Raw genomic sequence first — 24,643 nt, forward strand, 5'->3', positions numbered from 1 at the left:
CATTTATCCCAATAACGATAGTCGTTTCTTTCTTTCTTTCTTTCTTTCTTTCTTGCATTTATCTAAATAACGATAGTCGTTTCTTTCTTTCGTTCTTTCGTTCTTTCGTTCTTTCTTTCTTTCCTTCTTTCTTTTTGGCATTTATCCCAATAACTATAGTCGTTTGTTTGTTTGTTTCTTTCTTTCTTTCTTTCTTTCTTTCTTTCTTTCTTTCTTTCTTTCTTTCTTTCTTTCTTTCTTTCTTTCTTTCTTTCTTTCTTTCTTTCTTTCTTTCTTTCTTTCTTTCCTTCTTTCTTTCTGGCATTTATCCCAATAACGATAGTCGTTTTCTTTCTTTCTTTCTTTCTTTCTTTCTTTCTTTCTTTCTTTCTTTCTTTCTTTCTTTCTTTCTTTCTTTCTTCCTTTCCTTCTTTCTTTCTTTCTTTCTGGCATTTATCCCAATAACGATAGTCGTTTCTTTCTTTCTTTCTTTCTTTCTTTCTTTCTTTCTTTCTTTCTTGCATTTATCTAAATAACGATAGTCGTTTCTTTCTTTCGTTCTTTCTTTCTTTCTTTCTTTCTTTCTTTCCTTCTTTCTTTTTGGCATTTATCCCAATAACTATAGTCGTTTCTTTCTTTCTTTCTTTCTTTCTTTCTTTCTTTCTTTCTTTCTTTCTTTCTTTCTTTCTTTCTTTCTTTCTTTCTTTCTTTCTTTCTTTCTGTCTTTCTTTTTGGCATTTATCCCAATAACGATAGTCGTTTCTTTCTTTCTTTCTTTCTTTCTTTCTTTCTTTCTTTCTTTCTTTCTTTCTTTCTTTCTTTCTTTCTTTCTTTCTTTCTCATTTCCTCAATGTATCGTTTTTACCGTGAGATGGCAAATTCTTACCGTGGGGAATTTTATTGACGGTTTATCGTGAACGGTAAAATATCACCCATCCCTACTGAGCAGGCGCTCTTCTTCAACACCCATATCAAACCGGTGATTGCTTCTTTCGTGCCATCATAATTTCCAGGTTGCCCATGTTTAAAATCTTAGATACAGTATACTGTACATTCCCCGGCATGATCAGGCCGCAGGTCATGTGACGGATTTACTCGTCTTACACCCCCTTCGACCCAGCACCCTCAGGCCTGGGACATACAGTACTTGCAGTTTGACCGAACACACACATCAGCAGCGTTGTGAGTATATCTTGCTTCATTACTACGCGGGAAGTACGCACAGTTCTGGAGCGATGCTCTTGGGGACAGAGTGCAAACTCAGTACATAAAACAATTGTGAGTCCAGCATTAACAGCGTCGTAAAAATAGTCTATGTCAGAACAAATAACAGTGAAAAACAACAGGAAATAGGTATGTAAAATAAAGTGCTGACGTTCCTGAATTGCAACCTGTGGCCACAGTACAACCCCACCAGCTTAGGAGTTTGTGTTTGTTATTATTCCCATGTCCAATGTGCATCGGATTACCACCCCCATGTCTAAGAGTTTATTGATAATAGTGGCAACCTTTCTTAGATTGCCTGACTGCCGCCACAAAGCGGAGCGTCATCGTTCAGATGGATGAAGACCATAAACATACTGAGAAAACTAAACTAAATGAAATATTTTTCTACCACTGGTTTAGTTAGTGTCCTCTTCCTCCGAGTTTAGTTTTAGGTCTATAGTCTTCTTGCTAACCACAAACCAACTACAGGTTTATTCACCCCAAAACCAGCGGGTGGAGGCACGCCTGAAGATGGCTCTCCATCAGGAACTGAGATGGACAAAGTAGAAGTTGATGAGTGGACAGGAACAATAACAAAACCACATCATCTGCAAAGAGTCTGACATCCCCAACATGGTGTCTTCCAGCTAAAGTCACACATTACATGGCTGCTTTGGTCAAAGCTTATTCTGATCTTCTGATTGGTTAACGCTACGTCTGGAAACATGTGTGAAGGATGGATTTGACTAACCGCTGATGGCTGGCAGCAGCAGGACACAAACACACACAGTCAGTGCTGAAGAAGCCATGCTGGATCTCTGTAGCGATATCACAGAAACACCGAAACACTGGACGGCATCACTGATCCTGGTTCAGGTTCTCCTGGAGGAGCCGGACACACTGCATCTTCCTCCAAACTCTGAAACAGAAACACAGACATCTCATTTATTCATCTCCAAAAAAACAGAAAGGTCACTGACTGATGCTGGAAATAGGTTATAAGAACCTTTTCATATGTTTTTCATCATTTCAGGACTGTTTTCAACCATTTGTTGCTTTGGGGCGAGCTACCTTTGCCCCCAGCCAAAGTCGATCGACTGACTAGCAACCTCCGATCAGAGGCCGAGCCGGCAGCCGAAGCCGTCGTTGACCAAGGATGAAGGTTGCCAACTGGATGCAGTCCAGCTGCTTCTGCTGCCCGCTACTCCAACCAAGCCCCCAGGTTGGTAGCTCCAGCAGAGCTCAGGTGGAGCTCAGTTAACAAGGAGAGGTAGCAAATCAATCACAGGAGCTGAGATCCACAACACCGACTGAAGCGTGTGTCCACAACACAACTTTAAGGTGGTCAGACCACATATGTGGGCTTTATGGAGGTAAAAATACTAAATACTCGTGAAATTTGGGCTGAAGGTCATCTACCACCAACCCGCCATGCTGAGAACACAACCCCCATACTAGAGCACGGAGGTAGCGGTATCATGAGGGGGGCTGGTCTGGGAATTTGGTCAGATCGAGGAATTGGTGGAAATGGTAAAAGTGGTGCTTCAGACTACTGAGAGTGAAGACTGAGCATCTGTGGTTTGACTTGAAAATGACTAATCGCCAGCAGAACCTGTCAGGTCCAGAGGAGCAGGACCAGATGATGTCTCTGAAACACGACAGTAACATCTGGCTAACTCACCCGGGCCGGCTGTGTCATGTTAGCAATACTTCTTCTTCTCCACAGAGTCTCTGAACCAGAACCAGAACTCTGATAGGTCTTTATCCGCAAATGGTCACGCTAGCTCAGGTAACTCAAACGTTTATTTCTTAAGGTGTAACAGATTAATTGATGGATAAGCTAGCTAGGTTTGTTTCACTAACTCAGTGAAATAATAATAATGATAATAATATAATGATATATATATTATTATTTGATCGTTACCTCATCAAATGTAGCGTTTTTTTCTTCTTCACGAGCAACAGATTCATGCTTTTCTGCAGGTTACGATATTTAGCAAGGTTTATTTCACCAAAAGATTAGTTAACAGCCACAACTCAACAAAGTTGAGGTACATTTTTGCCAAATCAACTAGAAGTTTGAGCTTCAGTTTCCCAAGATTAAGATGTAACAAATGAGTAAATCGTCAGATCAGTAAACAAGTTTTTTTTTTTTTTTGGTAGCGCATCTTGAACTTGAACTTTACAATCTCAAATTGAATGTGTAACAGATTAATTAACTGCTTCATATCAACTAAATTTTCTTAAGTCTAGAAATCTAGACTTAAGATTCATAAATCTAGCTTTTTTTTCTTCTTCTGAACCACCACAACTCAACAATATTTATTCGCTTGCTGTAGGTTCATTTTAGGAGCTTAACTGGAATTTTGAACTTCAGGTTCACAAATCTGGGACTTATTAAGGTGTAACAGACTCAAATGAATCACTGCAGATAACTAGTTTTATTATCCAGCTGGGTTTATTTTGGCAGGTTACCTTAAACCTGTGAATGCATCATCACCTTGAATCCTCTTGAATCACCTCTGAACTCCAGTTTTACCACAGAGACTGTGCCTCATGACACAACCTTGCAGAAGGCCCCGGAAAAGCTAGAAACCTCCCTGGCGCACACATGCACATGCACCGTGTCATATGAAGGATGCTCTGCTCACCTGTGATTTTCATTCTCAGGTAAATGAAACGTGATTTAGCGTGAGGCTGGAAGGGAGTGGCGCACAGAGCACGCATGCACACACACTCTCTCTCACACACACACACACACACACACACACATGCAGGGTCCACTCACGCAGCGGCCAGACAGACGGCTCGTCCCGGTGAGGTGGCCGCGGCTCTGCAGGAGGAGAAGCCGCCTCGTCTCTCTCTGCTCCCGTCTTTGTCCTGCTCTCGGCTCGGCTCGGCTCTTCTCTGTACCGCTCGTCCCGGTCCGGACTCCCCTCTTAGGCGTTAATCCGAATCCACGAGCCGGTTTTTTCAGCAGGATCAGAAACTGCGCAGAGATGGAGCAGCGCCGTCTCCATCCGCAGCCGCAGACAGACTGTCAAGCTGAGGACACCACTTCCGGAACGCACTTTCACAATAAGAGCCTCATGCCCCTTCCTGACCGCCCACCAGTCAGACTGAACATGTGACCAACTTTAGCCCCTACTTTACCCCTTAATTTACCTCCTACAGTCTGAATACACTCACGCGTGGCTTCAAGTCGGCTTGGATTGGATTCCACTTTTTTGGAAAACACATTTTCCTTATTGCTAAAGGAAATATCTTACATTTTTGTTCCAGTGAGCATGACTGGGCAAATAGATTTGATGTAGTTCCTTTAAAGCCTCTTTTGTTAGGCTACTTGACACCATGTATTATTAGTATTTTATTCCTTTAATACCTGGCCCTATACACATGTATTATAGCTTTATAGAAGCTATAATACATGTATTATAGCTTCTATAAAGCTATAATAATAGTGTAACGTTTCACGGACCAGGCGGAGACAGGCTCTTCTCTTCCACTAGCCAGTTTATTGGCAGGAAGGTTACGAACAGGGTTACAGCCATAAACAAAGAGCAAGGCAGATTAGAACTCTCACTTCCCGGGCTAATTCCCCAACAGGGGGGGAATGCGCATGACGTCACAGATGCGACTTCACAACGGGGTACGCCCACTGAGTGGCAGAAAGACTGAGTGGCAGCGTAAACTTTCAGTTTGAGCAACTGGAAAACATCTAAAATGGGAAAGAGCTGTTGTGGGATCGACTGTACTCATAGATTTAGATTTATCAGAGTTATCGTTTTACAGACTGACGAAAAATAAGCTTAAAGGGGACCTATTATGGCATCTAATACCTATTTTAAACAGGCCTTGAATGTCTTAAAAACAAGCTTTTGATTGTTTTTGCTAAATAAATTAGAAATTCAGCCTCTGAGGAATGTCTAGCATCCCAGTCTCTAACCTCATTATCTATGCGGGATTCTGAGTGGGGGAGGCTATGATAATGAGGCACTGTGCTGATTGGCTGCCTGAATGACGCGATACATCGCTACGAAAGGGCGGAAGCTCCGGCAGGCGGAGTTAGTTGTGGGTGTGGTTTCACGCATCGGAGGCCAACCTATGTAAATTGAATTTACGTAACGAAAGGGAGCAGAATCTGAACGGCTTGTAGATCCACATCACACTGGACGGCTCATCCGGGCGGCCGTACAGACACTGCAGAATTTGGTTGCTTTCCTCCTTCTCTGGGTTGGCAGGCTGAGGACAGACCACTTTATATGTTAAAGCAAGAGAAAACGTTTTTCATAATAGGTCCCCTTTAAGAAAGACAAATGGATCACTGCAATTCGCAGAAACAACTGGATTACAGGCACGGAAATGTGGATTTGCGGTTCCCATTTTGTATCAAGTTATATTGGATTTTTGGGTAGCTAACGTTAAACGGTCAAATCATACAGTTCAGTGTCCTCATCACTTTAATTTCTACAACAAATCCTGCCTTGAAGTAGGACCGAGCGTCAAGACTTTTGTATGCCTTCAACTTTGCTCCGTGTATTTCCCTGGCGTAGAAATTAAGTATATAAATATGAGGAAACTCGATTTGTGGACAAATTTTAATGTCCATGGACGACTGGGTCACTGTCAAGTCCAACTGCATTGAATTTAACCGGATAATCGGCTGTTATCCCATCTTCTCCACAGTTTCCCCTACTAGTTGCAGCCATTTTTGCCACTCAGTGCGAGTAAGGGGACGTGGTCCAGTGGGGAAGTGACGTCAATGCATTAGGACGCCTGAAGAAGAAACTAGGGGAGCACGCTTCATGACATCACATGCATTCCTGTGACAGGCAGAGAGACAAGAGAATACAGACGGATCTCCCCAACTTTATAACTCTCCCATATCAGGGTCGCTACAATATTATATTATAATATTATAGCTTCTATATAGCTGGCCTCTGGCAGGAGGGTCACCCCTTATGATCCAGGTCCTGCTCAAGGTTTCTTCCCCCCTAAAGGGGAGTTTTTCCTTGCCATTGTTTGGCTTAAAGGTATTGTGACATAATTTTTAACATGCTTTTAACACTATTAAAAGTCTTGGCCAATATCCCTCAAATGTGTCTAAAAAGGTGTAACAAGAAAAACTTCACTCCAGTACTCCATGCCTGGCTTTTTTATGACTGTGTTTTTTGCGCAGTGAAAAACGCGTCCTTTTCCGCCTTTCCTGTCAATCATCGCCCCACTCCTCCTCCCAATTTCTTTACAGTTAACAGGATTAATTTGTCTTGTAACATAAGAAGTGAAATGATGAGGAATTGGAGTAAATAACTGTGGTGTAACTGTTTAGAATTAAATTCAATCTTCCTGTTTGAATTAGTGTGAAGACGAGGTGACTAAAGGCTGATTTATGGTTCCGCGTTACACCAACGCAGAGCCTACGGCGTAGGTACGCGTCGATTTAACGCAGAACCGTGGACACGCTTTGCTACGCAGCCGCTGCTATTCTCCCCGGAGTGACGCTTTGTTCCCTCCCCTCCTTCACGTCATTCAAGCAGCCAATCAGCACAGAGCCTCATTATCATACCCCCCCCTTCCCTTCGAATGGAGCACAGAAAAAGGGGTTAGAAGCGGTAAAACTATAGACACGGCCGACAGGCTGAATTTCTGATTTATGTAGAAAAAACAAGCTTTAGATTGTTTTTAAGACATTCAAGGCCTGTTTAAAATATACATTAAATGCCATAATATGTCCCCTTTAAAGTTTTTCTCCCACTAGGGGAGTTTTTACCTGCCAGTTTTTTATGTTATGTTTATGTAATAATTGCTCAGGGGTTATGTTCTGGGTCTCTGGAAAGATCCTACAGACAACTTCTGTTGTATATAAATAAAATTGAATTGAAAAAATTGAAAAGGCTTATTACTTGGCACCTTGGCAATTGGGTGGGAGGGACACGCCCACTGCATGTCAATCACAGTTCATCAGATTTGCTTGATTTGTCCTGGCTCAATGGTTTTGGGTTTGTTTTCAGAGTTGTGGTTGCTTATGTTTCTCATGTCTAGCACGATGTTGCGGGTGACAGCAGACTCCCACCTGGGTGGATCCTGAAAGGGCTGCGGATCCTGACTCCCTTTCCTGAGCCATGAAGGGGAGGAACCACAAAGCTGCCAGTGAACACTGGCAGCAGGACCTTTCAAAGGTCATCGGACACACAGAACTCTCACTTCAGCCCCTATGATCACTGTCTTTGTTCCTGGAGTTTATGTTTATCCATCATATGGACAGACTCAGAGCCACTCAGTCCAGCGCAACAGAATGAGGTCTGCATACATTCTGCTTCTTCAATCCGGCCTCAAAATGAGAGGAAAGCCGTTATTCTGTTAATTGAAAGGTCTTTACACCCTGAGGAAGAGGTTTCAGCTACAGTAATCTGAAGCAGAAAGGTTCCCGTCCTTCAAAATAAAACGCTGTACTCTGACTGAACAGATCTGAGGCGAGGGCGCCCTCTGCTGGAGCTTTCCTGCAGCTTCAGTCTGCAGACTCACTGGGCTGTCAGCGCCCCCTGCAGGCTAAAAGAGTCTTTACAAACACTGACGAAGAGGATAGGCTGCGTGTGTGTGTGTGTGTATGTGTATATATATATATATATATATATATATATATATATATATATATATATATATATATATATATATGATGATTCAATAGCTTGTAGATCCACTATTAGCAGCAGTTACTTAAAGTTATTGTGAAGCTGTAATTTTAATCATTTTTTTCTTTACAAGTTCGCGTCAGTTTCTTGAGGATTTTAGGTATTTGCTTCACGGTGACATCTCCAAAGATCTGGGGCCTCATTTATAAAAGAGTGTGTAGGTTTCATACTAAAAGTGCACGTAAACCCAAAAGCCGAAAATGGCGGGCGCAAAAAAAAATCCTGATTTATAAAACCGTGTGCACACACACTTGCACGCAATGTTCGCTTTATAAATCACAGTCTAGCTGGAAGGTTGCGCAGGTGAATTCACCTCATATCCCGCCCTCTACACGCCCACATTATACCATAAATGGGCAATGCAAACTACATGATGACTGTATTTGCATATAAATGAGCCTGCTGAGCATGCGCAGCGGCTTCCTGCAGCCTGTTACTGCTTTGCGTCAGGATGAATGAGACGTGTCGAGCCACGCAACCGTGCCACTAAATTTCACGGAGACTGAGATCGAGATGTTGTGGATGAGGTGGAGGCCAGGAAAACGACATTATATGGTGGTCACAGTAATGGCATCACTCACAAAAATAAAGCGAGTGAGTTGCCTGCCAGAATCTGATTTCTGGCCGCGGGAGCGCGCACAGCAGCCCGTTGAGCGATAGCGCTGAAACGTCAGATTTTCAGATTATGAATCTCAAGAATGAGATCAAATCATATTTAGGTAGAAACAACCTTTCATTAACTGTATTTGGCCTTCAATCAATTTTTGGCAGGTAAAAAGACCCATTTTCAGGGGAGAAATCAGATTCTGGCAGGCAATCACTTTTTGGCACGACACCTGCACGGCGTGTCCTGCACTGCGGACACGCCGTGCCGGTAGGATGATTTGACAGATGAAAATACCCCGTCAGATCACACTTCCACATAGACATCAACATTTATCTATGTGGAAGCGTGATCTGACAGGGTATTTTCATCTGTCAAATCATCCTACGTGCCAATATCTATGTGGAAGCGTGATTTGATGTTTTTTTTTTCTTCCGCCAAAGCGTCGTACACATAGATTATGTGAAGCACTTTCTGACTTCCTGCTGTTAAATCGTCTATTTGCATGAAAAAGCCTTTGAAAAAAAAGAAACTGAGATAAAAGAAACGGGGATTGTACGGTAGTATTTTCTGCCGAGGTAGGACAACTCGGCAAAACACCGGCTTGGGTGTACATGGATCTATAAGTCTGATATGTGATGACATTAAAAGTATGACATGAATCCGGCTTCATTTCACCACCTCACCGCCTGCGTCGCCAGTTCCCCATATCTTCAAAATGTTTGTGCGCTAGGGTCAGGGTTGGCTTAAAGATACACACATTTTTCGGCTCGTTTTTTCTTTTTAAATCCCAACCTTTGCGTAGAAGGTGGCTTGCGCATCTTTCAAGCCCTGTTTTGTGCACAAGCAAGCTTTATAAATGAGGCCCCTGGCCTCAGCATTTTCACTTAGCTGCGGTTTAGACATGTATTTTTCAGTCAGTCTGATGTGGATTTGCAGTCATGTTTGGGACCGTGGTCCCGTTGGGTGACCCGCTTTCAAGCAAGCTTCAAACAGTGATACGGGTGTCCTCAGATTAATGTCTAGAATATTCTGGTCTACAGACAAAATAATGGTCCACTTCTGAATGACTGCAAGGTGTTCAGGTCCAGTAGCTGCACAACAACCCCGAATCATCAACCCTCCACCGCCATGCTTTACAGTGTTTAAGAGGAGCCGTGTTTCACGTCACGTCATTGACCGTCTTTAAGAGATGCTTGGTTCCCTCTCTCTCTCTTTGAATTTGCAGGATACATCTGAAGTGATCTCCACGCCTGAGAAATCAGAACACTGCTTTTCATTTCTGTAAAAACTGTTTTGAAATGGGTTTTATTGACCTTTCCAGTTTTTTTTCCAGTCAATAACTGCTTCTCTAACACACTTGAATGTTCCAGACCAGCAGATGGTCAAAACAGCTGGTCTTACAGTCACCTGCTGAGGGCTGATGATAGCAGCACCTGGCATCAACTTACCCTCTTACGTCCCGTGGAATCTTTTGGTTTCACCTTTTCTTTTTTAAAGTTACATGCTGTTGTTCATCTGAGTTTATACTTGATAGATACTAAGACGCACTAAAATCAGATTATTTTTAACATGTTTTAACAAACAAACACACAAAAAGGCTTATAGAGTGCCCGACTGACTTCACCAGAAATAAAGCCCAAAGTGGTGAAGATTAGAGGAATTAAGAGTCAAGCAGAGATCCGCCTGATGTCAGACGCGATAGTCTCCCTCTCTTGAGACTCTGGACAGGATACGGTGACTACAGAAGCTGGGAGGATGGGAAGTTTGAAATCTCACTGCTCTGACTCGGGTTTAAAAGCCAACACTCTGGATTCATTACAAATCAACTGAAATATTGCAAGCCTTTTATTATTTTAATATTGCTGATTATGGTTTACAGTTTAAGATTAAGATTCCCAGAATATTCACATTTTGTGAGATAGGATATTTGAGTTTTCTTAAGCTGTAAGCCATGATCAGCAATATTAAAATAATAAAAGGCTTGCAATATTTCAGTTGATTTGTAATGAATCCAGAATGTATGATATTTTTGCATTACAGAAAATAAAGGACTTTGTCACAATATTGTAATTTTCTGAGACAGTCTTGTATATTTATGGTTAAATTTATTTTTGTTGCTATGTTTTATTTTCTGTTGCTAGATTGTCTGATGGGTGAGGTAGTCCAGACTAAATGTAGAATTTTCTTTGTACTGCAGCGATATTGCTGCAAAAATGCACTTGAAATGCACTTAAAATATTCTTGTTTTGCTATTCTTATTCCGCTTGAAATTATGGAAAAATGCATAATTTAGTGTTGAATAACGTGCCAGGCATGTGCACCCCCTCTGATCTGAAATGCACCCCTAGTCATCATTTTCTAGAACCGGCCCTGTCTTTACTTCCAGGATGATACCAACAAGAAACAGGCGTAGACTTGCAGTTCCACTACTGACCACTAGAGGTCTAAAAGCAAGTCAATCTCCATTAATCTGTTAAAATGTCTAATTTGATGGAAGAAATAAATATATTTTAAATTTACGTTGACACTTCCCCGGAAATGGGTCATGGGTCTAGGTCAGGGGTCGGCAACCCGCGGCTCTAGAGCCGCATGCGGCTCTTTAACGCCGCCCTAGTGGCTCCTGCAGCTTTTTCAAAAATGTTTGACCTTTTTTTCTTCTTTTTTTCTTCTTTGTTTCCTTTTTTTCTTTTTTCTTATTTTTTTTACTTTTTTCTCTTCTTTCTTCCTTTCCTTTTTGATCTCAACAATTCGACTTTTTTCTCGACATTTCGAGTTTTTTCTCGAAATTTTGACTTTTTTCTCGACATTTCGACTTTTTTCTCAACATTTCGACTTTTTTCTCGACATTTCGACTTTTTCCTCAACATTTCGACTTTTTTCTCGACATTTCAACTTCTTTCTCAACATTTCGACTTTTTTCTCGAGATTGTACTTCAACATTAATCTCGACATTTCGACTTTTTTCTCGACATTTTGACTTTTTTCTCGAAGTGCATAATGAAAAAACCTCCCCCAGTTATAACTAATATAGCTACATGCATCATGTGTTGCCTTCATTCTAAGGCTTATACATACAAGACTTTTCATTTTTTGAAGCTCCAGACATATTTGTTTTTGTGTTTTTGGTCCAATATGGCTCTTTCAACATTTTGGGTTTCCGACCCCTGGTCTAGGTGCAGTGTCGAGATTTGTCCAGCAGATGGCGCCAAACGGACTAGAATGGACCAAGGAGCTTGTAGAGTTTCACGGCTCAGAGCTGCCGTGAGCCGGATCTGCTGAGACCTTCATCAGGGTTCTCGGACCTGCTCGCCCCTCCTCCTCCTCCATCAGGGCTTCAGATTTACAGCAGCAGCTGTGACAACCAGAGGATATCACTGAATAGAGGTTTAACTAGAGAGCAGCAGCAGCAGAAGGAGGAGGAGGAGGAGGAGGAGTTCCCGGTGCTGAATGTTCTGACTATTCAGGTGAAGAACTGACGCTCTTCAGTCTGCGGCTGTTTTTCTGCCCGGAGGAGTCAGAGGAGAGAGGTTATCCCCCCGCACCAGCTGCCGGGTCAGTACTGCGTGTTTCCAGCTGCTTCATCAGGTCAGAACTGTTTTATGTTTTTATTTTCCAATCAAACAACTCTGAAGTGGGCGGAGTCGGAGCTCCACGAGGCTTCCGCTGGTTCCCCGTCGCTCACAATCAATCAATCAATCAAGACTGATGCAGAAGATATTTCACCAGTAACTGCATACGAAGAGAAAAATACGAGTTCCAGCTGTTCCCCAGCATTTCCTGTGATGACAGTTGTTGCTTTGTCTTTTTTTTTTAGGGCAAAAAGCCCGACTGGGCCCCCTTTAATTAGAAAAAAATAAAGCAAAATAAAATTCAGTGTGATGTGGGAATTCAAACAGTTTTAAATTGATCCGTGGGAACGCACGAGTCTGTTACACTTTTAAAATGAAAATATATTAGATTTGGTCCTCCTGGGTTAGTTGCTCAAATGACTTCATGGTTTGACCCTTAAACATTTGACCAATATATATCAGTCCCTTCCTAGCCCATTTGTTATACCCCGAGTCCATACTAGAAGGTAAAAAGTCTGGGTTCATAGCAATCTTAGTGGCCCTACCAATAGAATGTGACAGTTTAAGTTTCTTTCTCACCATTGACCAGACTTTCAATGTCCCCCTGATCCATTCATTACTGATCTTGAATTTCCTTAGTTCATTATCATTCAGAAATGGAAGCGACTCCAAAGGAACCTTATGACAAGAGCTCTGTTCCATTCCCACCCACAAAAGCAAAATAAAATTCAGTATTATGTGGGAATTCAAACAGTTTTAAATTGATCCGTGGGAACGCACGAGTCTGTTACACTTTTAAAGGGAAAATATATTAGATGTTTGGGAATCTGAAGTTTACCAACTGAGCACTGAAATGTGCTCTTTTGGGGGGCCACAGATGAGGATGATAATCATATTTCTTTTCAAATACTGTAGTTTTGAGGGGGATCTGGGGGGGGGGGGTAGTTTTGGAAACCCCATGCACTTGACTGTAATTTACTGCACTATATGTAAAATTAAAAAAACAAATCTGTCCTTGAGGGATCATTCTGGAATAAAATGTTATCGGATAAGGAGCATGAACTTTAAATTGGGACCAAAATCATGATTTCATTTCATTTTTTTTTTCATTTTATTCTTTATTTCATTCAAAAAACAAAACAATTTAATACAAACACAAATACAAATGTTCCTAACTTATGAATGAAAAGGGAGCAGAAAGAAGAATAATCTTATCTGATCTGCCCCTTTCACAAATAACATAAATTAATAATAATAAAAAAAATAAAAATAAAATAAAAAAAACAACTAAGTGAATAAAAACAACTAAAATTAAATTAAAATAACATTAAATAAAATTACCACCGCCTACGGGTATGTCAATCAAATCAACATTTTTCGTTATATTTCCTTAACATACAGGCTTTAATTGTTCTTTTGAATGTAATGTTTGATTTGGATTCTTTGTTTTCTTTGTTCAGATTGTTCCATAAATTGATTCCTTTCACAGAAACACAACGTTCCATCAATTTTGTCCTGCATCTTGGTTTTATAAAAATCTCTGTTCCTTTTAAGTTATACTTGCTTTTTCTTTTTTCAAATCTTTTCTGAATGTTGATTGGTAAAGTTTTTTTATGAGCTTTAAACATAATTTGCAGAATACTATGGTCTACTAGTTCATGAAATTTCACCAAATTTAACTGAAGGAATAATGGATTAATGGATGATTGACAGTTTTAAGCAGGAACAGAATGTATAGGGGGTGTTTTCATCGAAATGGTAAATTAACGTGAGCAGAGGGGGCATCAGGGATATTTAAAGTTGCTGTTTTAAATGTATGACTCAAAAATGTAATTCCACTGAAGTGATTGGGTCTCTACAGAAGAAGAAGAAGAAGAACTGGACAAACCCTCTGTGATGTCTCCATGGGTTTTCTGAAATGTGTTTTTGAAGTCTACACAAGTTTTTTTGTTGCTCGTACTGCAAGCGGGCAGCCCAAACAGGTCTGGGAACCAGGCTCGACACTCCCATCTCATGTCAATCACAGCCTGTTAAGCTTGACTGTCTTAGCTTATGCTTACTTGTGATTCTAATTCACATTTCTTTGCTTTTGTTCTGATCTCATCTGTCTGAACATCGTCATTTCAAGTTTATGCTCCCGGCTGCCTCGGGTGGTCCACGACCGAGGAGCCTCAGAGCTCCCAGCAAACATTTACCACAGGAGCTCCATGTTAACATGTCCGGCTTTACAGCGGAATTAGACGTGTGTGAAGGCTCAAGGAACCATCGACAGCTGGCTGAAATAAGAATGTGCTCCGTTAAGTCTTTAGTTCACTAAAAGGGCTATCTGAGGGGCGATAGATGGCTGTCAACGGTTCTTTGAACGATGGAAGTTGACTCACTTTTGGACTTAGCCCCAGGTGGTCAATAATGGAACTGCAGATACCGACTCGGCCAGTTTTGGTCAGTTGAGGAAGCTGGATGTAACCTCTTGGTGGCTGCAAAAGAAAAACCTCCAAAGAAAAGAAGAATGTATCTGCTGTGAAACGTTGAGGAGGCTCGGTTCTGTTCTGAAGCTGCTCTGCTGCGTCTGGTACCGGGTGTCTTGACTCTGTGAGGGTCCAATGAAATCTCGAGACCATCAAGAGGTTCTAAAGGTCTTTCTTTCTTTCTTTCCTTCTTTCTGGCATTTATCCCAATAACGATAGTTGTTTCTTTCTTTCTTTCTTTCTTTCTTTCTTTCTTTCTTTCTTTCTTTCTTTCTTTCCTTCTTTCTTTCTTTCCTTCTTTCTGGCATTTATCCCAATAACGATAGTTGTTTCTTTCTTTCTTTCTTTCTTTCTTTCTTTCTTTCTTTCTTTCTTTCTTTCTTTCTTTCTTTCTTTCTTTCTTTCTTTCTTTCTTTCTTTCTTTCTTTCTTTTTGGCATTTATCCAAATAACGATCTTTCTTTCTTTCTTTCTTTCTTTCTTTCTTTCTTTTTGGCATTTATCCAAATAACGATAGTTCTTTCTTTCTTTCTTTCTTTCTTTCCTTCTTTCTGGCATTTATCCCAATAACGATCTTTCTTTCTTTCTTTCTTTCTTTCTTTCTTTCTTTCTTTCTTTCTTTCTTTCTTTCTTTCTTTCTTTCTTTCTTTCTTTCTTTCTTTCTTTCTTTCTTTCTTTCTTTCTTTCTTTCTTTCTTTCTTTCTTTCTTTCTTTCTTTCTTTCTTTCTTTCTTTCTTTTCTTTCTTTCTTTCTTTCTTTCTTTCTTTCTTTCTTTTCTTTTTGGCATTTATCCAAATAACGATCTTTCTTTCTTTCTTTTCTTTCTTTCTTTCCTTCTTTCTTTTTGGCATTTATCCCAATAACGATAGTTCTTTCTTTCTTTCTTTCTTTCTTTCTTTCTTTCTTTCTTTCTTTCTTTCTCATTTCCTCAATTTATCGTTTTTACCGTGAGATGGCAAATTCTTACCATGGGGAATTTTATTGACGGTTTATCGTGAACGGTAAAATATCATCTATCCCTATTGTCCATGAGGACCTGAACACCTGTCCACAGGTGGACAAGTCTCTGAGAGGAACTCATCACTGAACTGAAACGACCCAAAGGTTGTAAAACTAAATATTAAGTTGAGGGTCCCTTCTAACCAGGACAGTTCCATTAGATTTAAAAAAAAAAAAAAATAAATACTATTATTCTTTTGAAGCAAGTTCAAAAGCTGTGTCTGGTTTTCATGAGTCAATGTCCAGTAAATTATTATTTACTGTAACTTCTGTTGGTTTCAGTGAGTTTTCCTTATTTTTAATGGAAGGGTTCCAACAGATTTGTCCATGAGTGTGAACTTTAAAACATGCATTCTGTTGTAGCTGTGTCCGCAGAACTGGCATCACCCGCCCGTCGCCGCAGCCATCAGTTATGAACGTTTATGAATTATTTCTTGAGGCTGAAGCTGCGCGTTGTGGGTGGAGCCTAGAGACGGCACGGGAAGTAGCAGCGTGTCTCACTGGCTGAATGTGGAGCAGAAGCTTTGCCAGTCAGAGTTTAGTTGTAAAGGATGTTTATGAAACGCTCGACTGACATGAAGGAATCTGAAGATCAGAGCTTGCTCTGATTAAAATCTGCGCATGAGACTTGGAGCATGCTGGGAAGTTCTCTGAAAAGCCACTCGAAACCTACCTGTGAGGTTTCTGTGGTCAGTCACTCGAGCCGTTCATTGCTCAGTCTGTGATGTTCAGAGATCGCCGTGGCACGTCTGTTTCATGTTAAATCAGTGTTCCCTTATTAGGACTGTGTTGGGACCAGTAGTCCTCGTCGGGACCAGAGTCTGGACCAGAGTCTGGACCTAATGTGGCAGAATGTCAAACTTCTGGGATCATGGTTAGAAATAAGGTGTGAACAGAGATCAGGTTAAAGTTAAGCTGCAGAAAATGAATGCAAGTCAATGAAGAGATGAAACTGAGGAAACTGTTCTCACACTAACACAGAACAGGTTTTCACTGTTATGACTAATATGTTTATATGTGTTCATATCGTACACCCCTAAATAAGAAAGAGTTACGCTGTTATGGAAAATGCAGATAATTAGAAAAACAAGTGCAGTGACTCTTACATTTTTACTTATGTTTTATTTCCAGACAGTAAGAACCCAGAATACTCAATGTATTTTCTCATCAACTTCATCTTTGTGGTTGTTCGTCCATTTTAGCATTTCAGGCCTGCAACACACTTTAAAAAAGCTTTTATCACTTTGTAATTTTTGTTCATTTGGAAAACATGTGGTCTTGAAGGCAGGATGTCTGAAATCTCAGACATCACAACATCATTAACTGCATAAATGATGCTGTCACAGGAGGGGAAGTGATATATCCCTGGGGTTCTTATATGAACCTCAACTTGCTTCTGATCAGTCTGGATGGTTCTTTTTTCATTTGTTGTCCAAAGGACATGATGCTCTTTTCCCTCAAAAAATATTTAGAAAACAGATTGAGAACATACATCAGGGTGTCATCTGCATATAAACGGATATTTGCATTAATTAACCCAAGATGACTTAGAGCGGTGGCACATAGAAATGAAGAACCAGAGACTGACGATACCCCCAACTTAGAACTTAACATGTTTCCAGAGAGTGATGCTTCGTCCCAGATACTTCTAAGAGACACTGATTCTGGGAATTAATTAAGATGTTTTAGATGTATACACATTAAAGCTTTTAGAGTGATGTTTGACCGTACCAGTGTACTGGAGTGCCTAACAAAGTTTTCCAAAGGTAGTTCTTTGTCTATATGCTCAGTTAAACCAATGGTGAAAGATGGTTCTTGATGCAGAGCTGGAGACCATGGGTGTCCAGCTTAGGCTTGTGTCCTTGCCTTTCATGTACTGACATTCCTCCAGATTCCTTGAATGGTTATTGGATATTCTGCACTGCAGGACGAGAAATGTCCAAATCCCTTATAGTCTTTCTTTAAAGGAGCAGTTTTAATAGTTGGAATGATTTTCTCAAGGATGGGCGTGACAAGATTGGCTTGTAAACAACATAATTTGGTCTCTGGTAAATGAAGAGAGACCTCGTCCTGTTTGCTTTTCATACACCAATTAAAGAATCCTCACAAGTGTTTAAACTACGGCAGGAAAATGGTCTCGGAAACCAAAGGGTTGAAATGTTGTGAGCATCCATGAAGGCTTGTAGGAGTGGCGGCAGGACATTTCATACACTTTGACACAGGGTGGATGAGGAGTGATGTGACCACATCTGAGCATTACAGTCCCGGTGGAAGAGAGATGTACGGAGTAATCTGAAGTGAACGTACACATACAGTGGGGAGAACAAGTATTTGATACACTGCCGATTTTGCAGGTTTTCCCACTTGAAAAGCATGTAGAAGTCTGTAATTTTTATCATAGGTACTCTTCAACTGTGAGTGACAGAATCTAAAAAAAGAATCCAGAAAATCACATTGTATGATTTTTAAGTAATTAATTTGCATTTTATTGCATGACATAAGTATTTGATACATCAGAAAAACAGAACTTAATATTTGGTACAGAAACCTGTGTTTGCAATTACAGAGATCAGACGTTTCCTGTAGTTCTTGACCAGGTTTGCACACACTGCAGCAGGGATTTTGGCCTACTCCTCCATACAGATCTTCTCCAGATCCTTCAGGTTTCGGGGCTGTCGCTGGGCAATACGGACTTTCAGCTCCCTCCAAAGATTTTCTATTGGGTTCAGGTCTGGAGACTGGCTAGGCCACTCCAGGACCTTGAAATGCTTCTTACGGAGCCACTCCTTAGTTGCCCTGGCTGTGTGTTTCGGGTCGTTGTCATGCTGGAAGACCCAGCCACGACCCACCTTCAATGCTCTTACTGAGGGAAGGAGGTTGTTGGCCAAGATCTCGCGATACATGGCCCCATCCATCCTCCCCTCAATACGGTGCAGTCGTCCTGTCCTCTTTGCAGAAAAGCATCCCCAAAGAATGATGTTTCCACCTCCATGCTTCACGGTTGGGATGGTGTTCTTGGGGTTGTACTCATCCTTCTTCTTCCTCCAAACACGGCGAATGGAGTTTAGACCAAAAAGCTCTATTTTAGTCTCATCAGACCACATGACCTTCTCCCATTCCTCCTCTGGATCATCCAGATGGTCATTGGCAAACTTCAGACGGGCCTTGACATGCACTGGCTTGAGCAGGGGGACCTTGCGTGCGCTGCAGGATTTTAATCCATGACGGCGTAGTGTGTTACTAATGGTTTTCTTTGAGACTGTGGTCCCAGCTCTCTTCAGGTCATTGACCAGGTCCTGCCGTGTAGTTCTGGGCTGATCCCTCACCTTCCTCATGATCATTGATGCCCCACGAGGTGAGATTTTGCATGGAGCCCCAGACGAGGGAGATTGACCGTCATCTTGAACTTGTTCCATTTTCTAATAATTGCGCCAACAGTTGTTGCCTTCTCACCAAGCTGCTTGCCTATTGTCCTGTAGCCCATCCCAGCCTTGTGCAGGTCTACAATTTTATCCCTGATGTCCTTACACAGCTCTCTGGTCATGGCCATTGTGGAGAGGTTGGAGTTTGTTTGATTGAGTGTGTGGACAGGTGTCTTTTATACAGGTAACGAGTTCAAAAAGGTGCAGTTAATACAGGTAATGAGTGGAGAACAGGAGGGCTTCTTAAAGAAGAACTAACAGGTCTGTGAGAGCCGGAAGTCTTACTGGTTGACAGGTGATCAAATACTTATGTCATGCAATAAAATGCAAATTAATTACTTAAAAATCATACAATGTGATTTTCTGGATTTTTTTTTAGATTCCATCACTCACAGTTGAAGAGTACCTATAATAAAAATTACAGACTTCTACATGCTTTTCAAGTGGGAAAACCTGCAAAATCGGCAGTGTATCAAATACTTGTTCTCCCCACTGTATTTCATGAGGAATGCAGAGCGCAAGTTGCTGCCCTGACAGAGAATACATACATGTATGTGATAATGTGGACGGTTCCCTTCTTCAAGCTTGGGTCCTCTACCAGAGGTCTGGGAACTGTGTGTTCTGTGTGCGGTGGATCTGGACTCGGTTGTATCTGGGCTCTCGTCTAGTGCAGTGGACCTGGGCTGTTGTCCGGTGTGATGGACCGTCTGGAGCGGTGGACCTGGACTCGGTTGTAGGGCTTGGCGATATGGACCAAAAGTCATATCTCGATATTTTCTAGCTAAATGGCGATACTCGATATATATCTTGATATTTTTTCTGTGCCTTAATTGGGGTTTCCCCCAAAGCATTATAGCATAGCATCTCTGTTAGCTTCATTTTTTTCTGAGGCAAACCCTTAAAAAAACAGTCAGTTTTAATACAAAGCCTCGTGCCAAATGTCACACAGGTTCCTTTTGTTAACAGAGGTCTGCACAATATCAAAATGTATAAAACAAATGAAATAAAAATAAACTGCCTGCATATATAGAATAAAAATGCTTCTTGAATAAAATAAAACAAATATCCCTTTCCTGCATAACAATTAAATTAAAATACACTGTGCAATTAATACAATGTAGACAGTAACAGGCAGACTTTTCCACTGAGGTTGACAGTTGTGCAAATAACAAAACATTTGTGCAAATCTCAAATAAAACATTCAAGTCAATTTGTCACAAAATAAGCTATATCAAAATCATTAAAAAAAAAAAATATAAAAAAAAAAATTATTATTATTATTTTTTTTTTTTTTAAATCGATATAAACGATATTGTCTCGTACCATATCGTGTTTGAAAATATATCGATATATATTAAAATCTTGATATATCGCCCAGCCCTACTCGGTTGTATCTGGGCTTTTCTCCGGTGTGGTGGATCTGGACTCTGTTGCTCCTGGGCTTTTGTCTGGTGTGGTAGACCTGGACTCCGTGGTAGCTAGGCTCTTGTGCTGCTATGATTAATGTCTCTGCGATGTCCTTCAGACCAGTTTTTTCCAGCCACTGGTAGGATTTTTCAGTCTCTTGCGCTTCAAACTTCAAGTTTTTCATGGACTTCTCTCTTCATGGTGGGTCTTCCACTGTGTCTTTCCTCCTCCCTGCACTACTCGCGTCGCGTCTGAGACTTCCACTTAGTAGTTCATGGTTAGGGGTCATCTTCTGGATGTATTCCTGGATATTGTTGTTTTATCCTGGATGGTGGCTTGGACTCTCGCTGGCCTCCTTCCTTCGTGTAGAATCTCATGGTGTTGGAGTTGCTGGTAACTAGGGCTGTTCGATTAATCGATTTTTAAATCGTAATTGCGATTATGTAATTAGAACGATGTTAAAATGTGAAAATCGTAAAATCGATTTTTCAAATTTTTTTTTTTTTTTTTTTTTTTTTTATAACCTTGTCTGCACACATATTAATGATTGATACCATATTAATGATTGATGGAAATACCTCTCAATACCTGCGACAAGTGCCCCATGGGAGAGGCTCTTTAGTGTAGGAGGGGGCGTTGGAACATGCCACCGGGCATCCCTCCAGCCAGATGCGGTAGACCGGCTCGTGTTCCTTGCAAAAAACTTGCAAATGTGAATAGCAAATGTAATGACTGACATTACACACCTCTACCTCCTTCATGGGTTGCATTATTATTTAGCATGCAAACACCCAGTTTAGTTTAATTAGAAAATGTCTTGTTTTATTTAATTGGAAATATAACTTACTGTATGTTTGCAAGTGCTGATTTGCTGATATTTTTTTTTCAGAGATAAAACATTATATTTTATTATATTTTTTAAAACTTTTTTTTCAACTTATTTTACAGAGTTTTGCACTTTATTCATTCATTTTTGGTTTGCACTTAAAGGTATTGTGACATCATTTTTAACATGCTTTTAACACTATTAAAAGTCTTGGGCAACATCCCTCAAATGTGTCTAAAAGAGTGTAACAAGAAAAACTTCACTCTTTTAATCTTTAATCTTTTCCTGGCTTTTTATTACAGTGTTTTTTTGCGCCGTGAAAAATGCTTCCTTTCCCCCCTTTCCTGTCAATCATTGCGCCGCTCCTCCTCCAAACCTCCTCCTCCTCCAGCCATACGCTCACAGCGGCGTCGGAGCGACAGGCGAAGCATGCACGGAAAAGCAGGAGGGCGAACCACAGCAAACAATCATAAAAATAAAGGCATGCAAGCAGCACTGTCCCCTTATCTTAAGTCCAGTCAGTGGCCGCGGGTCTTCTTAGCAGTTTTCCTCCGGTGATTAGAACAAAAGAGGCTTGTTAAGCCTCATTTATGGTTCCGCGTTAAATCGACGCAGAGCCTACGCCGTGGGTTCAGCGTATGGTGCGCGTCACCGCGTAACCCTACGCCGTAGGCTCTGCGTCGGTGTAACGCGGAACCATAAATCAGCCTTCATGGTGCGCTGGAGAGGAGAGGAGGCAGGGAGCTGGGTGGAGGGGGCGGTGATTTAGCGGATCGTTACGTAACGACCCGCCACCAAACCACATGCGCCGTTTTTGCATAGTTATGCGGAAAATCCCAGAAAGCACACAATACACTGAATGTTAAAAGTTCGTTGTTTTTTGGGTGTAATTAATGTCAAGACACCCAACAAAACACAAAAAATCAAGAAAAATGTGTTTTTCATGTCACAATACCTTTAAAGGCCAATGGGGCAAATGTTCAATAAAAAAACAGCATATTTGAAATCATTTCTTTGCCTTTTGTCAATTCACAAAATAATCGTAATCGAAAATCGGATTTTGAGAGAAAAAAATCGAGATTTTATTTTTGGGCAAAATCGAACAGCCCTACTGGTAACAGGAGCTTGTAAGGAGCTTCCCTCCTGTCGCCAGGTTACTATACCAAGTAACAGTTAACACACTTGCACGTACATGAAGATCTCTTGATATTTCAGCCACATCACTCTAATTCTGCTACACTTCCTTTAATTTCTCTTACTCAATAATTTGAATAAAAACGAAATCCACGTCTATTAAAGGTGATTGTTTTAAGAATATCTGAACAGACACATAATTGAGGTACACATCTGTTTTATGTGGAAGAGAAGCCGCTCCTGTAAGTCAGTGGTATTTAATCATTTATTGATTGTGTTTGAATGTGCGACTATGAACGGGAAACTGAAACCCTCAGCAGGAGTTACTGTTGCGATGAGGTGAAATCTTGGATGTGATCAGCCTCGAAGTGGGCTTTGTTTTGTCCTGCTGCCTTTGGTGTGTGATGCTGGAAGCAGTTTCTCTCCTCATAATGAACCTTGTTAATGAGAATCACAGATGGGCGAGAGAGCTTCACTTGCCTCACTTTCTCACGCTGGGTTCTGAATCTGATTACACAGGGTGAGAGAGTGAACAACGAAACCACAAACATTCACACCAGGCTATGTAACCTCCCTGTTATCACTGTTTCTGTTGGTGAAACCCTGTTATTGATCTTTTATCAGTCGTCAAAGCTGCTGTTTGTTCACCGATATACGGGTCGCGTGGTTCCAGACTTGTCTGCAGACATGACTTCAGCATACTTTTTCACCAGTGTCAGTGGGACTGTTGCTGCAGCTGCTACACGTGTTGTTGTTGTTTTTGTCCAGTATCTCTCACCGTCTGTAATTCACAGAGCAGCCGGCACTGTCCCATTTCCACTAGTTTGATGGGGACTTGGTTTTCAGCTGTTAGTTCTCAGCAGGGGAACTTCTGAACATCATACGTTTCATTCAGGAATGCAGCTGATAGTGTTTTGTCAGATGGAGGTTTGCCGTTATACGCCCGAACCTTGTAGAAACAGTGAAAGTATCCGAGGGTGAGAGCCAGCTACGCATTTTGTTGACTTAAAAAGAATCTGAGGTCAATGTTTAGGTATAAATGTTGTTTTAAAACGCTGAGGGTTGAGTGTATTTAGTAAGAATTAGAGGTTTTAAGTCCTTGTAAGGCAGCAGAAAGTGTGTCTGTCTATGCAGAAAAAAGGAATGGCAGGCCGCTGCTGTTTGCTTAGAAAATACAGATTACAACCAACCAGCCTAAAAAAATGTCTCACAAACCGCCAGCCGAATGCCAAGAAGACTTCCAGTCAACCGCCAACAAAGCTTAAACTCACTTGCAACAACGGTTGAACCAAGCTGCAAAAAAACGTCCAGACAACCACCATGAAACCTTTTAACCAACTTATAACACACATATGACCTCCAACTAACATCAGCCAATCTCCAGCAAACAAATGTCAACCTCCAACAAATCTTCAACAAGCTTCAAACATAGACTAAGCAAGTATCAACCACATATCCATCCAACATGTCCACCCAACCCCCAAACATCAAACCAACCTCCAAAAAACAGTAAATCAACCTCCTAACAAACATCAAACCAACTGCCAAACAAACATCCAGTCACCCTTCAACAGAACTTTAACCAGCCTCCAATGATTCAGCAAGTATCAGCCACATACCCATCCAACATATATCCACACAACCTCTGAACAAGCATCCAACACAACCTCAAACCAGCCTTCCAATCAATGTCCAACCAATTTTCAAACATGCAGCAAACCAACAAATGTTCACCCAACTCCAACGATCAAAGCAGCCTCCAAACAAACATCCAACCATATGCAAAACTAACATCCACCCAACCTTCAACCAACTTATAACAAAAACCAAGACTCTAACAACCAACTGACTTCTGAACATGCGTCTCGCTAGTATCCAACACAACTCCAGTTGGAGAACCATAGGTGTAATTTGTGTCATCTACAAAGATGCAGAGTCTGAAAAAGATCCATAGGACCTTTGCATTCAAGGTGTGGCACTAGGGCTGTTCGATTAATCGATTTTAAATCGTAATCGCGATTATGTAATTAGAACGATGTTAAAACGTGAAAATCTAAAAACCGATTTTTCACTTTTTTTTTTTTTCAACTTATTTTACAGAGTTTTGCACTTTATTCATTCATTTTTGGTTTAATAAGAGCAAAGTTTGCACTTAAAGCCCAATGGGGCAAATGTTCAATAAAAAAACAGCATATTTGAAATCATTTCTTTGCCTTTTGTCAATTCACAAAATAATCGTAATCGAAAATCGGATTTTGAGAGAAAACAATCGAGATTTTATTTTTGGGCAAAATCGAACAGCCCTATGTGGCACCAACGGATGCTTATTAAACTG

The 24,643-nt window shown here is 41.0% G+C and overlaps 2 protein-coding genes across 2 annotated transcripts in view; one reads left to right on the plus strand and one right to left on the minus strand.

Moving 5' to 3' along the window:
* LOC133446172 (bone morphogenetic protein receptor type-2-like) overlaps positions 1 to 4,225 on the minus strand; it is a 46,199-nt gene extending 41,974 nt beyond the window's left edge. Inside the window, exons 1-2 of the mRNA XM_061724086.1 lie at positions 3,974 to 4,225; positions 1,937 to 2,104 (exon numbers count right to left, since the gene is read on the minus strand). Of these exons, the coding sequence (XP_061580070.1) occupies positions 1,937 to 1,994 (58 nt within the window). The 5' untranslated portion in view covers positions 1,995 to 2,104; positions 3,974 to 4,225. The remainder of the gene's footprint in view (positions 1 to 1,936; positions 2,105 to 3,973) is intronic.
* A 7,656-nt stretch (positions 4,226 to 11,881) lies between these two features.
* Positions 11,882 to 24,643, plus strand: part of mylka (myosin, light chain kinase a) — a 94,547-nt gene continuing 81,785 nt past the window's right edge. The window contains exon 1 of the mRNA XM_061722951.1: positions 11,882 to 12,069. The gene's annotated coding sequence lies outside the window, so the exon portion shown is untranslated. The remainder of the gene's footprint in view (positions 12,070 to 24,643) is intronic.

This window comes from Cololabis saira, chromosome 6 (genome assembly GCF_033807715.1).
Source record: "Cololabis saira isolate AMF1-May2022 chromosome 6, fColSai1.1, whole genome shotgun sequence".
In the NCBI taxonomy this organism is placed as follows: Eukaryota; Metazoa; Chordata; class Actinopteri; order Beloniformes; family Belonidae; genus Cololabis; species Cololabis saira.